This window comes from Sinocyclocheilus grahami, unplaced genomic scaffold (genome assembly GCF_001515645.1).
Source record: "Sinocyclocheilus grahami isolate Dianchi unplaced genomic scaffold, SAMN03320097.WGS_v1.1 scaffold346.1, whole genome shotgun sequence".
Taxonomy (NCBI): domain Eukaryota; kingdom Metazoa; phylum Chordata; class Actinopteri; order Cypriniformes; family Cyprinidae; genus Sinocyclocheilus; species Sinocyclocheilus grahami.
Genome location: NW_015505525.1, coordinates 1632093 through 1648244, shown reverse-complemented (window position 1 = coordinate 1648244; position 16152 = coordinate 1632093). Strand labels below are relative to the sequence as shown.

Below are 16152 nucleotides of genomic sequence, written 5' to 3'. Positions count from 1 at the left end.
AGTCAGGATGCCATTGTCTAGCCTGTAGAGGTCTGTGCATCCCTCCATGGATATGCCTCCCCAGACCATCACTGACCCACCACAAAACTGGTCATGCTGAACGATGTTACAGGCAGAATAACATTTTCATAAATGCATAAATGCCAATCGAGCTCCATGGTGCCAGGCAGTGAGCACAGGGTCCACTAGAGGACGTCAGACCCTCAGGCCACCCTCATGAAGTCTGTTTCTGATTGTTTGGTCAAAGACATTCACACCAGTGGCCTGCTGGAAGTAATTTTGTAGTGCTCTGGCAGTGCTCATCCTCTTCCTCCTTGCACAAAGGAGCAGATACCAGATGTCCTGCTGATGGGTTAAGGACCTTCTATGGCCCTGTCCAGCTCTCCTAGAGTAACTGGCTGTCTCCTGGAATCTCCTCCATGCTCTTGAGACTGTGCTGGGAGACACAGCAAACCTTCTGGCAATGGCACATATTGATGTGCCATCCTGGAGGAGTTGGACTTCCTTTGCAACCTCTGTGAGGTCCAGGTATCACCTCATGCTACCAGTAGTGACACTGACCCTAGCCAAATGCAAAACTAGTGAAAAACATTCAGAAAAGATGAGTAGGGAAATATGAGTAGGTGGCCTCCACCTGTAAAACCATTCCTGTTTTGTGGGTCATCTCATTGTTGCCCATCTAGTGCACTTGTTGTTAATTTCATTAAAACCAAAGCAGCTGAAACTGATTAACAACCCCTCTGCTATTTAACTGACCAGATCAATATCCCAGGAGTTTAACTGACTTGATGCTATATTCTGATTAAAAAGTGTTCCTTTCATTTTTTTGAGCAGTGTATGTGTTGTATCCACTCATAAACAAACCACATGTGTTTGTGTACACAGGAAGACAAATCGTTTACTTAAACTATTAACTGTCCTCAGCTGATCTTGAACACAGTACACACTTATATCAATGACAGTTGTGGAAATGTTGTGGAAAGTGTGTGCCGGAGGGGTAGGATGTGGAGGATGGATCAGAGCTGTAATCTCACTTCTCAGACAAAAGGTGTTTGTCTTCCAGGAAAAAGAATAAAAATGGTACATCTTACCCTTTTTTAAATATGTGCCCATCCCCCATCTGTCTCTCACAAATCTTTGCCCGTCAATCTCTTTTACTGTGGGCCACACAAGGCGAGATGTGATTCAAGTCCATTACGACAGATTGGAACCTCCATCATCCCATAAATGGGAGGTGTGTGAGAGCAGAATTTACGCATAAACCACCTCTACACCTAATATAGCAGCCACAGCTTGGATTGAAATTTTAATGACTTAGTGTGAAAGAGCTGTGTGTATTTTTAAAGCAGCAACAGATCTATGGATAATTACAGTACATAAGACACATAATTAGGATATTGGTAAACTGCTGTTTAAGACATGTTAAAGTTTTCAAAAGGACTGAGAATACTGTTAGAAGAATGTACCGTAATAACAAGTCATGTCATGTCAGACACTTTACAATAATGTTTAATTTGTTAATATTCGTTAATTCATTACTTTAAGGATGTACTGTACTGTTTATTTATTATTATGATAATTTCTACGTACACATTTTTCATTTAAGTTGTGTAAATTCAAATTATTAAAGGAATAGTTCACCACAAAAATTTAAATTCTGTCAACCTCATGTTGTACCAAACCTTATGATTCTTTCTTATGTTGAACATAAAAGAAGATACTTTGAAGAATGCAGGTACATAAGAAAGAAACGTATACAGGTTTGGAAAGACATAGAGTAAGAGTAAGAGCAAGAGTAAATGATGACAGCATTTTCATTTTTGAGGAGAACTATTCCTATAACTATATGCATTGACATATAAACAAATATGAATTAACAATAAACAATACATTTACTGTATAAACTTAATAAATGCTATAAAAATAATTGCTGGTTCAATTTATGCTCTTTTACAAAGTCTTGATTTTGTTTTGGGGGTGTACTAGAACATGCTCTCATACTAGGTTGTTCGAAAAACACATTATTTTTTCACATATTTTACATTATTACAACACCTCTCTCCCCAGTCTGGCCTGAACGGCTCGAATAGTTCCTGTATCAAATGAAGGCCCGCCTTCTGAAATATGAAATGTGCTGTGATTGGTTAGCTGGGCCAGTGTGTGTTGTGATTGGCAGCACTCGGCTCCTGGTCGGGAAATGTCATGCCCCTTACCATAGCCGCCTGCGAGCTTCAGTGTAAATATTGCGTCAAAATCAAATTAATTTGAGCACGATTTAAACCCGGATGATTGTAACCACTCTAAGTTCATCTGCCTTGGGAAAGCTAGCGTGTCTCCGACATAGTGATGATAATACTCGTTGCCTTCTCTAGTGCAGCTCAACCAGGTCTCCATTCGTCGACATTTGTGATATCACAAATCCCGGAAAACATGCGCTGTAGTCCAAACGAGTCGTTCGCTGTAGTTTTTGAAAAGTGATTTCTGTTAAATAAAATATCTCCTTTTGAAGTGGACTTTGAACTTTATAACTTTGCAGAATTGTTTTTATGCTCAAACAGCAACATTACAGACTAACTAAAGTTGAAAAAGTGAAAAAGCATAATAGGACCCCTTTAACTAATGTTAACAAAATTCACATTATTATAACACATAAGTGTTACCATGCCAAAAAAATTTCAAAAACATTATCAAATGTGTCTTTCTGGATGTCACTCTTGAAGGAAGTCAATTCTAAATTGGGTTATGATCCCAAGCACATTTATGGATTAGATCCTCTGGATGCCAAAGATGTCAGTTCTTATGCAGTTTTGGCACATTACACATCTTTATAATCTTTCTCAACATTAACATCAATATATAAACTAGGTGCCCCACTGAAATGAGTGTCTCAAATGTGAGTGTCTAATGACACAATGAAAAATAATGAATCTGTATTTGTTGTGCACGTGACAGTCTGTGTGTATGCGTGTGTGTGCAGTGTGGAGATTTTTCTATGCTGTGAACAAGATTATGCTTTTAACAGTTGGCAGGTTACCTACTGCGGATGTGGAATGCAGAAGCTGGCCTTTTAAAACCCTAACCTCACTATCTCTACTTGTGTTGTGTGTCAGTGTGTGTGTGTGTGTGTGTGTGAGAGAGAGAGAGAAAGAGCAGGCATCTTAAGAAACGTCATGCCCATTTAAACAAATGATATATCTGAAACATGCCCCTCAAATGTTTTAATCAAGTGGATTTTGACCGTAACTACTTTAAAGAAAGGCATCATTTTATCTAAAATGTAGACAAAATCACCATTCACATGTATACATTTGGTCAGTAAAATTATGTTCTGGAGATCATTTGACAGAATATTCTGTCATCTACCAAAATTTATCAAAACGTTGTTTTTTTTATTAATTATTTTGTTAAAATGTATTTATATTTTACAGCATTTGGTGATCACTGGTTGTTGGTGTTAAGGGGCTCAGATTCCTTGACAAGCTTTTTAAGTACACATTAAAATAGAATCTTTCAGTAAGTAACAGAAGATTTGGTTTATTTATTTATTTAGTTAGTTTGTGTGTGTGTGTTTTCTCTGGAACTGAGAATGGCCAAATGAGAATATAGGGGACATTTTTGACAGGTATGTGTGGGTCAGCAACGATATTGATTAATGTAAAAACCTTAGTAAATTAATGTTAGTTAATGCATTATCTAATGTTAATTATGGAACCTTATTGTAAAGTGTTATACCACAATATTCTTATGAACGTTTTGATGCATCAAAGTTTTGATGGAATAGACTTTCAGTGGAGGGAAATAAATCTCTAATAAAAGTCTAATAAAAATAGTCTATATCTTCAAAAATATTATGGATAACAGAAATGATAACCATTAATATGGCATAAATCTGAATGGCAACGTGGGAATAAAACTTGGAATAGAATGGATAAAGTGAAACATCTTTAAATTATCATGCTAAATGTTTCATTATGATGCTGCTTCCTTCACCTCGCTCGCGCTGTCTGTCACGTGGTCCTCCCAGAGCGATGTCCCATATGAGGATGTAGCTATTTCTCACAGATTATTGCACTGCATCCGAAGAGCACTCTGCCAGGAAATCACAAAATAACAGTGCAATAATCTAAAAATATTGTCACTACCTAAGAATGTGAGCTTAAAATAGCAGCCGTGTGAGGGAAATTGAACAGTCTCATCGGAAAAGGCTAGTCAGTTCTCGCACTTCATCGCTTAAAAGTTTACCCGGAGCCGGAGTCTACTGTCATTTATTTTCTTGTTTGCAAATGCAACAATGGTGTTTCTTTCTTGTTAAGACATGCGTACTGACTTGATGAATGTCTTAAGCCTGCTTCAAATATAAACGCGCGTAATCTGACTGGAGTCTTGCGCTTCTCTCGGCGGACTGGAATACATTGTATTAACGCGAGCAAAACATCTGTCGATGACTGGGAGAAGGCTGCTGAATACTGAGAGAGGAAGAGCAAAGCCTGGAGCACAGAGAATAAGCCTCTGTAGGGTTAAACACGACAGCACCCGTCCTGGAGAGGGCGAAGGATTCTGGAGGGTGATTGTGGCTGTGGACTGGACATCACTGTGAACCTTCACCCAGGACAGAGAGAGCAAGAGAGAGAGAGAGAGAAATGGTCTCCGTGATGGCATCAAAGTGGCTTTTATGTTTCTGCCTGCTTTTGCTGTGCGTGACAAGTAAGAAGCTATTGCATACTTGAATTCAAATAACCCTTTTTTCTTTGCTTTTGTTGTGTTTGTTTTATGGTTTGTCAAATTCAGAAAATAAGCATGCAGTATTTTTTTGTGACTGACATTGGTAACATTGGTGCTCGCTCTCTCTCTCTCTCTCTCTTCTAATGGAAGACTTGTTGATTAAGTTTATATTTGTTCACTGTGTAATATGTAGGTCAAATACAATTCTTTCAGTTTCCATGTTTCTTAAATGTCATGAAAGTCATATGTAATTTTTACACTGTTTGAATCTTACACTCTGCAAATCTATCATATTGCTTCAGAAGACTTGAAATATTGTGCTTGAGTTGTACAAACTGCTTTTGATGCTTTTATGATGCTTTTTTATAATTTTTGAATCTTGACAGTGCCTGGTCCCCATCCACTTTTTATTGTATGAAAGAGAGCAGCATGAACATACTTTACAACTTCTTCTTTTGTGTTCCATGCAAAAGTATTTGAAGTTAAGATGTTTTCCGAGCTGAATTATTATTAGTATTTTTTTGGTAATCCATATGGCCTTAGTCTCTTATTTTCAGTTTTAGAACGTGGCAGTAAATTGAGTAAAAAATAGAGTTAAATGGAAGGCCATAGCAAAAAACTTTCCACTTGCTTTTTAAAAAATTAATGCCAGGGTTATATAACACAAAATGCAGTGATATAAATGTACAATAAATAATATACATAAAGAGAGAAAACATTTTCTATATTTACAGGCTAAATTAAGTCAAACTTTTAAAAGTGTCCATAGATTTAGATTATTTTACTGTAATTCTGTAGATACATTGGTTTGGATTCACTTTATAAGCATTATGTTTATTTTACTGAAATATTATGGCCCAAGTCTTTGTGACTGTTGGTGTCCACAACCAGGCAGAAAGACTAGCCTATATACTGTCAACATCAATATCTTGAAAATGATCAGCTGTATATGTAACAGATCCGAAAATACAGAATTAAGATCAGTGTGCCGATATAATCTAATATAGACAGCATGTAATTTGGATTTATTTGCTATTTTCATTAAATTACATTTGTACATTGAAAAAAGATAATTGTAAATTGAACCAAAAGCAAGGGTGCAAAACTGCAACCATGATGTCACACAATTGGCCATGGAATTGCTGTTAAAACAGTATACAGGTAAAATTTTATTTATATTATTATTATTTTTTGTGTTGCGTGTTACGGTTATGCCTGTGTGTTGTTATTACTATACAGTACTGTGGGATAATGTGAGGGATGAGAGCACTTAACACATCCATTAACATCAGAGCAAGCATGACAAAAACACACAACCTCTTCACAGGCAGTTCAGTCACATGCACATAAATTACAGCTCAGCTGAATAGCCACAAACACACATAAAGTGTAAATTATAGCTTCATGGCTTATTTCATCTTTAATTATCAGCTCTTTCAAAAGTTGTTGCTTATGTCGATGTGTCTTTTACACAGCCTTTTTGCTAAAGATTTGCACAGTTTAGGAAAAGAAAAGGATCTACAGGCCTCATAAGTAAATATGAGATCACTGATGACATCAAGAAGAGTAAAGATGATCACTCTACTGTCTGTAGTATGACGTAAAGACTGGCTAACAGCCTAAACGACGGCAACAGGGTCAGTGCTCAAACTGACCCATGTCTTATTGGTCAATAAACTGTAAGTGAACGATACATATCAATAGCACAATACAATTCTAAAATAAATCTAGGTCTATAAATCTATAAATAACCCAGATTTTTTATATCAATTGAATATCAATATATGTGACCCTGGACCACAAAACCAGTCTTAAGTCGCTGGGGTATATTTGTAGCAATAGCCAAAAATACATTGTATGGGTCAAAATGATTGTTCCCTTTCAAGGGACCTTCGAACTGCATCCTCTAGGGGTCGCTATGGGGAACGCCTCGTTGTGACCCGTGTCTGAAGCATACATTGAAAAAACACCAACAACACGTTGGGCGGCGACAGCCATGACGTCACTACCGGTGCGACTATAGCATAAATAGGCGCCGGGAGAACACATCATCCTCTTCTTCGTCATCTTTAGAGGATGTCTGCATCCGTGTTGTTGTTATTTAACATCTGATGACACACACGATCTATGCATTGTTTGTTTGGGCAAAGAGCACGCACACAATGTCCCCGAGGGGGCAATCGGCGTGCACTGTGAGCGTTTTCCAATGAAAAAGCTCCGCTCTCGTTTATCTCTCTTTTCAAGGAAAGAGGGGCAGACATCTGCTTCCCGCGATTCAGGACCCGCCGCTACTGAGGCACGGAGGAGAATGAGCTTGTGGGGATCGCAGGTGGATCTGGCCGATGAGTTTAAAGAGGGGTTTTCCCTCTCGCGATCGTCGGCCGTGGACGCGGGGGTGCCGCTGACGAGAGTGAGCCGCTGGAGGATGATGTTATTTCATTTAACATTGTCTGACCCAGGGGCCAGTGCTCTGCTGAGTTCAGCCCAGGAAGAGCAGGAAATGTCTGATGAGGGCAAAGAAGCTGAGGCTGAGCCTTCCCAATCCTCCTGCCCTGAATATGATGAGCTTTTGAAAGTTATGGAAGCAGGCAAAGAAAGTGACGCCGCGAGGTCATCTCGATGAACGTTATCTTTCTGGCCATAACCCTCCAGCTCAGGTGAGCCTTCTTTTCTTCCTGATTTCCATACAGAGATCGAGAAGGAATGGAAGAGGCCATTTTCCTCACACATCCATCGATTCCAGCAAACGAAATATGCCAACATCGAGGCGATGTGCGAAAACGGCTATGAGAAGATGCCCCTATAGAGAGACGCTGGCCAGCTATCTCTCTATGGGTGAGACGTCCTCTCTTAAGACTCCCTCCTTGCCATCTAAGCCTCTTCAGGATACATCTCGCTTGAATGTCAGGGCATACGCAGAAGCAGCATGTCGGGCTGTCGCTTCATTGCACACGATGGTGGTGCTCCAGGCATATCAGGCTGACCTGCTGAAAGACCTGGATAAAGGCGAGTGCCTTTCTCCTGATGAGGTAGCTGAGTTGCGCCGCACCATGGATCTCGCTCTCCGTGCTACTAAGCATTGCCGCCTCTGCTAGGGGTGAGGATCATCAGGCCCTTGGCACGGCACTGCAACATTTCCTGGACGTCTGGGCTGGGCTTATGCTTTCAGGCTGCCCTGTTTGGTATACCGTATCTAGGTCGCCCTGAGGGGCCTCCTGATCACCAGGATATCCCCTCTTGCTGAGGCATCGAGTGGGAAGTATAGGTGGCATTTGAACATGCTGTAGGTCGAGCCCCCTTCTCGATTGAGAACTGGGTATTTGCTCCCTCAACTAAGTAACTGCTACATGCTGTAGGTCGAGTTCCCTCTTGATTGAGAGCTGGGTGTTTGCTCCCTCAGCTAGTGAGTTACTGCTAGCCACTCCAGGATTTTACCTTAGATCGAGTTGATGACTTCTCAAACATAGTGTTTTGGGATGCACCATTTCCATGGTGTTTTTTCAATATATGCTTCAGACACGGGTCAGGACGAGGCGTTCCCCATAGCGACCTCTAGAGAACGCAGTGTTTTGTTGATTCGCAGATGACGTGGGTCTGAGGGCCGTCATTTTCAATAGGAGACTTCAGCTATGAGAGTCCTGATACTGTGGCTCAGGACCTCGGAGGGCAGGCCCCTCTGGGGAAGAGTGGTGTACACTGCATTACACGGTGTCCGTCTCTCCTCAGTACCCTCAGGAGATCAGTCTGCCAATCCTGCCGGTGTTCCAGGGCGCAGCGATCTCCGGCGAGCGCTCTCTCAGTTACCGCCCAGAAACGTAGCGGTACTAAGAGGCTCGCGACCTCCACGGAGGTCTCTAGAGCATCTAGTACGGTCGTCCCCTGCCGGTCCGCCGCTTCAAGGCACCGAACTAGCCGCTCTGGTTACACCAGAGGTGATTCCCTTACTAGACTATTTGGCAGCGTGAAAACTACTGCCAAACGTGTCTCAGTGGGTCCTGCACACTGTAGTGAGAGGCCACAGAATCCGGTTCGGTTCTCCTCCGCCTCAATTCAATGGGGCCTTTCCCACCCTGGTGGGCCCCAAGCAGGCTCTGGTAATGGAACAGAAGTAGACACTCTCTGAGGATGGAGGCCATCGCGCAGCAGATTCTGGGTCCTACAGCCGGTACTTCACCGTTCCGAGGAAGGATGAAGGGCAAAAGCCTGCCAATACCGGTTCTTCCTTTGGCCTTGCACTCTCACCCCACACTTTCACGACTCAACCACATCGACGATTGGTTGATATTAGCTCAATCAGAGCACATGGCGGTTCGACATCGAGATGTCGTTCTCGCTCATATGAAAGAGCTGGGGTTAAGACGTAACGCTAAGAAAAGTGTGCTTTCTCCAGTACAAAGAACCACTTATCTGGGCGTGGTGTGGGATTCGACCACGATGCATGCACGTATGTCTCCTGCTCGGATCGAGTCATTCCTCACCGCAGTCGCGAGAGTCAGAGAAGGCCGGTCACTCACTGTCAAGCAGTTTCAGAGACTGCTGGGTCTGATGGCAGCTGCATCCAACGTGATACCTCTTGGCCTGCTGTACATGAGACCCCTACAGTGGTGGCTCAAGACCAAGGGGTTGTCCCCGAGGGGAAACCTGCTTCGCATGATCAAGATCACGCGGCGATGCCTACGTGCCTTGGACATGTGGAGGAAACCTTGGTTCTTGTCTCAGGTCCCGGTGCTGGGAACTCCTTGTTGCTGCTTAACGCTAGCGACGGGCGCATCCCTCACCGGTCGGGGTGCGGTCATGAGTGGCCACCCTTCCCCGCGGTCTGTGGAGTGGTCGCCATCTGACATGGCATATGAACTGCCTGGAGACGCTGGCCGTGCTTCGTGCACTAAGACACTTCCTCCCAGACCTAAGAGGTCACCATGTGTTGGTGCGCACTGATAACACAGTGGTGGTCTCTTATATTAACCACCAGGGAGATCTGCGCTCACGCCGTTTGTACAAACTAGCGTACCAGATCCTTGTGTGGTCCCAGGGCAAACTTCTTTCGCTGAGAGCAGGTCACATTCCTGGGCATCTCAATTTGGGAGCAGACATCCTGTCGAGGCAGGGGCCGAGGCCCGGGGAATGGATGCTTCACCCCGAGGTGGTGAAGCAGATATGGAGAGTTTTGGCCAGGCTCAGGTGGACCTGTTTGCGACTCAAGAGACATTGCACTGTCCCCTCTGGTTCTCTCTCACTCATCCAGCTCCACTGGGGCTGGATGCCATGGTACATACGTGGCCGAGGCTTCGTCTGTACGCCTTTCCCCTGATCGCTCTGCTCCCGGGAGTTCTGGAGAGAGTGCGCCGGGACGGGGTCCGTCTTCTGCTAGTAGCCCCGTTCTGGCCGGGCCGAGTGTCGGGCCTGATTTCTCTCCTCGTCGGCACTCCATGGGAGATTCCCATCAGGAGAGATCTCCTCTCACAGGCGGAGGGTACGATCATCCACCCCCGCCCGGAGCTGTGGAAGTTGTGGGTGTGGCCCCTGAGGGGGCACAGCTCATAGCTTTCGGTCTCTCAACCGAGGTTGTTGAGACCATCCCCCAATCCAGAGCTCCCTCAACGAGGAAACTGTACGCCTTGAAGTGGAAACTTTTCACTTCTTGGTGCAGAGACCGCTAGCTCGACCCAGTTAACTGCCCGGTTGGTACAGTGCTGGAGTTCCTGCTGGCCTGATTCTCCACAGGGTTGACCCACTCCACCCTGAAGGTCTACGTGGCGGCCATTGCGGCCTACCACGTTCCTCTCGGTGGCCAGTCAGTAGGCAGACACCCCCTAGTTACACGTTTCCTCCGCGGTGTGCTGAGGCAGAGGTCTCCGGCTCCCTTCAGCAAGTCAGACCAGCAGAAGCTTAACTGTATGTGTCCAGTGTGAGCACTGGACTCATATGTCCACAGAGCTACCCTGTGGAAAAGGGCGGACCAACTGCTTGTGTTCTATGGTCCCCCTAAGAGAGGTCTTCCAGCTACAAAACACCCTCAGTCGGTGGATAGTAGATGCCATTTCTATCGCTTATAAGTCCTCTGATCTCCCTTCGCCTCTAGGGGTCAAGGCTCATTCTACTAGAAGTATGGCGACCTCCAAGGCCTTCTTGGCAGGTGTGTCGATGCAGGACATCTGCTACGCTGCGGGATGGTCCACGCCCCTAACTTTTGTCTATGGCTTAGACATGCGAGCCACTCCTGGCTCTTCTGTTCTCTCGCCCTAGCTGTGCAGGCTTCCACACTAGGCGAAGATTTGAAAGTCTGGCAGCGTGGGCATACCCATTCCCGAAGCGTCCTCCGACGCAGCTCGAGTTCCGGAAGAGGAACGTCTCAGGTTACGCATGTAACCATGGTTCTTCGAGGGAACGAGATGCTGCGTCTCGGGCCATACTTTCGGCATCTCTGCCAGCGCTTGCTTCACTCCTAGAAGCTGATGCCGGTTTGTGCAGGCTTCCACACTAGGCGAAGATTTGAAAGTCTGGCGGCGTGGGCATACCCATTCCCGAAGCGTCCTCCGACGCAGCTCGAGTTCCGGAAGAGGAACGTCTCAGGTTACGCATGTAACCATGGTTCTTCGAGGGAACGAGATGCTGCGTCTCGGGCCATACTTTCGGCATCTCTGCCAGCGCTTGCTTCACTCCTAGAAGCTGATGCCGGTTTCACCGCACGTGCTTTAAAGCTTCCTGGTCGCTACGTCACCCTGCCCGTGATGTCTCGCCCATCCATTGGACTGATTACGCACGTGGTTCAGAGCCGGTCATGCTGAAGGGCGTTCCCGACGTGTCCTCCGACGCAGCGTCTCGTTCCCTCGAGGAACCATGGTTACATGCGTAACCTGAGACGTTTTATTAAAACTGTGATACATTTCTTTTATGATATTGATGAATAGAAGTTCAAATGAACAAAATTTACATGAAATAGAAATATTTAGTAACGTAAATGTCTTTACTGTCACTTTTAATATATTCTTGCTAAAAAAACAATTTCTTTAGAATAAATACACAACAAGTTGATTCTGCCTTGTGTTTGTTTGGAACAGTTTTCACTTGTGGAGATTAAAAAAAGTGGTCTAAAATGTAAAATATTAAATTCTTGTTTATTTATAAACATTCTCATAATTTTATAAGGACATTTTGGTCTTTTGGTGTCTATTACTGTATTTGAATCCACTCTAGCTCATACTGTGTAGACATTGAAAGACTGACAAATAGATTGAATCAATAAAATGGATATTAGAGTCAGATGCTGCTGCAGATGTTTTTTCTGTCTGATGACGCACTAAGCTGGAAATGGTGGTCACACAAAGATGGGTCTGAGATTAAAGGTAATAAATCAGACACACATATACTCACTCATTGATTGTCTTTAGACTCATGTAGATGAGAGTCATCTATGGCTTTTGCATCGGTATAACATCCTTGAGAACTGAGTTACACACAAAAACATAAACTGACATGAATGGGTCTGGACCTTGCTTTGCTTAAAGGGACAAGCCATGCAAAATGACTAAAGCTCATAGCCACAAAAGCTCAAAGATGTGGGTGTCTTCCTGTGTGGAACGGATCACACCAATTGAGTCTGACACAATCTTGGATTCATGACTGAAACTAGGTGTGTATGTGTGTGTGTGTCAGCGTTCTGTTTTGAGAGGAGGAGTGCAGTCACTGGAGATCTTATCCCACATGCAGTGGGGAGGAAATGGCGTGTGCTTTGTGTGTGTGTGTTTTGCTACCTTCTTGGCAAGTCATTGTTTTGCCTTCTCATTGGCACACCCCCTCCACAGCATCGGTGGGCTTATGAGTTATGATGGGATAAGATGCAGAGGAAAATTATTCTGACATGTTTGTGTGTTTTTGCTCTGCAGTGAAAGCAGATTACATGCAGCTTATCAGACACTTCTGGCCTTTTCATGATATTCTCAAAAACTCCAGAACTATAAAAAACTGCAAGAGATGGCACTACTTTGTGACTTCAATGTCTGCCGATGATTATTTGACATGTAATGACACAATTTCAAAAGGTTCTGGCAAACAGACACTAGATACAAAGCTAGAAGGGATCATATAGTACACTTTAAAAATGATTTTTTGAAGTTGTAAATAAAACAAAGATTATTGGAATATGTTTTACAAAAAAATACTATTTCAGTTTTTCCTCTTTATATATACACTATATATATATATATATATATATATATATATATATATATATATATATATATATATATATAAATATGTAAAACAAACACAATTTAATTTATAGTCATTTATAAATAGTCTTGTTAACACTCTTAAATGTTCTACTCAAACTATTGAAGTCAAATGTCGATTGAGCTATTTAGTCTGAGTCTAACGCATCTTCGATCAAGGAAAGTTCTCTATGTCACAAATCCATTAGCACATTCATTGATCACAAAAAAAGGAAAATAAAATAATAATAATAATAAAACATTTTTTTGTTTTTTTTTTATGTTCCAACCAACAAAATCATACTATACTGCACTGAAAAAGATTGGTATTGGATTTAATTTGAAATCATTTTAATTGTAAAATTGCTTGTAAATTTCACAAACAATTCCTCACAATATGACCCCATTAAATGACAAAAGGGCATTTACCATGTGTTTATCTTTAAACATTTTTCAATCTCCATGTATGTGTGTGTGTTAGGGTCTCTTGCTGCTGATGCTGAGGAGAGGCTGGTAGATTTTCTGCTTGGTCCTGAGCGCTACAACAAACTTATCCGGCCTGCGGTCAATAAGAGTCAGCAGGTCACTATTGGCATCAAAGTCTCTCTAGCACAGCTCATTAGTGTGGTAAGTGTTTCTCATACACGCACACCAAACTCAATATATTAGAGCAGAGGAGGGCAACTGGCCCTCAAGACCTACTGTACTGAGTTTAGGTCCAACCCTAATCAAACACAACCACCTGTGATTTTCTAGTAATCCTGAAGACTTTGGTTAGATTTTACTGGTGTGTTCAATTATCATTGGAGCTAAACTCTGTATTAGAGCATATAATTTATACAGAATGTGTTAATTATTCAAATAAATGTGTGATATCAGCAAATAAATATATATGAGGGTCAAAGACATTTAAATGTCCGCATCAAAATAAATTTTACAAAAGTGATTTTATACACATAGAAAGCACATTAAATGTAAGTAAAGTGTCTACTTTTAAGGTTTCAAATAAGTTTTGGGAGAATAAAATGTCAAAATGTGGGTGAAATAATGTTCCATTGTCATTCAGTGTAACTCTTAAATTTATGTAAAAATGTACTTATTCTGACCTGTATGTATTAACATATATAAAAGAAAAAGTTAGCATACAAAATTTTATTTCATTTTAAGTGAGTAAAAAAATTATTGCTGACAAATGGCCAAAATGGGATTTTAGCAAAATGTAAAAATGTAAAACGAATTAGTTTTTTAATATGTCATAAACTAATTCTTGTGGTAAATATGCCTGACAAGATTGTTACACTGAATGACATTTTAGTGGCTGTTTTCTGTAAATCATGTTAAAAATGTATGATATTAATTTTTTTGCAAAAAAAAAAAAAAAAAAAACAACGATTTAATTAAACAGGACACTTTATAATGTATTGAAAAACAGCAACGACAATTCAAAGCTGTATTACACTTGATGCTTGAAAACCCTTTTTCGTCTTTGATCCATGAACTCATGACTCATACATATGACACTTTTTGTAAGAGATTCTGGGTAAGCCTGCTAAATGTCTTAATATGCTGCTTAATATGTCATTCATTACTGTTTAAATGTTTGGGGTTAGTAAGTTTTTTGGTAACACTTTATTTTAAGGTGTCCTTGTTACACGTTACATGTATTTATTATTATAATAACAATACATTATGCATAATTACATGCAAGTAACTCTAAGCCAAACTCTAAACCCAACCCTAACCATATAGTAAGTACATGTAATTAATTAATATTACTCCGTACTTAAGTGTACAATTATACTGTAACAAGGACACCTTAAAATAAAGTGTAACCATTTTTTATGTTTTTGAAAGAAGAGTCTTATGTTTAACAAAGTTGCATTTATTTGATTAAAAATAGTAATATTGTGAAATATTATTACAATTAAAAATGTAACAATTGCATTAGAGCCATTGTGCAGCAGTAACATAGCCTTGACACATTAGAGACTTAAGGTACATTCACACTTACAGGTAAAATCACATTGACACTATGTTCTAACCAGGCGCAGTGCCACTGCGTGACAAGCGACAAAACAATTCGGTACTATTTTTGTCATGTTGCACTGGGTATCCCCGCCCACTGCAGAATCTTATTTGTTCAAATCTGTGCTTCACACAGCTGTATATTAAATAGCAAATACATTCAGACTGACTTTTATCTTCAGTAATAACAGAGACGCTAGAACCCTGTCACGTCATGTCTGGTTAGTGCCCACACGGGGGATGCAGGTTTGAGCCTGGATTGTGTCATGTCCTGATCTCATCATATCCCTGTCACTTCGCCCAATAACTTTCAGTTCCCTTTTCACTGTTACATACAAAAACATGCAATGTTCTTTTCTTTTTACAGAATGAGAGGGAACAAATCATGACAACGAATGTGTGGCTGACTCAGGTAAGCTCACCTGCTATACCTGAGCGCTCATCTGGATAGTGTTATCAAACACAGTCAAATGAGCTGTCCCACATGAGTGCACAGTGGAAGATTTGAGTTGTAATTCAATCATAGTTCACTTTTAGGTCATTTCTAAAAGTGATGGAAAATCCTGTTGAACCGAGTGAATGCGTATAGCTGTTTTTTTTAAAAGGGGTCCTATGATGCTGCTAAAAATAACATTATTTTGTGTATTTGGTTTAATGAAATGTGTTTATGCGGTTTAAGGTTAAAAAAACACATTATTTTCCACATACTGTACATTATTGTTTCTCCTCTATGCCCCGCCTTTTTGAAACGCGTAAATTTTTACAAAGCTCATCGTTCTAAAAAAGCAAGGTGTGCTGTGATTGGCCAGCTATCCAGTACGTTGTGATTGGCCGAATACCTCAAGCGTGTGACGGAAATGTTACGCCCACACCATATTGTGATGATGCCCTGTCAGGCCGGAGCGATGATTCAAAAACATGAAAACCCATTATAAACAAGGCATTCGTAGAATCCAGTGGGGACATAATTATAGATTATAATGACTTATACTGTTTTTTTACGCGTTGCGTTGCATCGCGCCGCGTAAACATAAAACCATGTCTGCATTTGTGATCGGAGAAATGACAAACAACAAGCCCTACTCTACACTACCCAAAAAACTCGCTTTAAATATATAAAATATAAAAACTCTTTAAATATAAAAAACTTACAGTCTTTGAGTCAGAACAGCCGGCATTGTAGTCTACTCTCCCA

At 41.5% G+C, this 16152-nt stretch overlaps 1 protein-coding gene across 1 annotated transcript in view; it reads left to right on the top strand.

Annotated features, from left to right (window-relative positions):
- The first annotated feature begins 4068 nt into the window (after positions 1-4068).
- Positions 4069-16152, top strand: part of chrnb5a (cholinergic receptor, nicotinic, beta 5a) — an 18193-nt gene continuing 6109 nt past the window's right edge. The window contains exons 1-3 of the mRNA XM_016228951.1: positions 4069-4704; positions 13414-13559; positions 15325-15369. Of these exons, the coding sequence (XP_016084437.1) occupies positions 4641-4704; positions 13414-13559; positions 15325-15369 (255 nt within the window). The 5' untranslated portion in view covers positions 4069-4640. The remainder of the gene's footprint in view (positions 4705-13413; positions 13560-15324; positions 15370-16152) is intronic.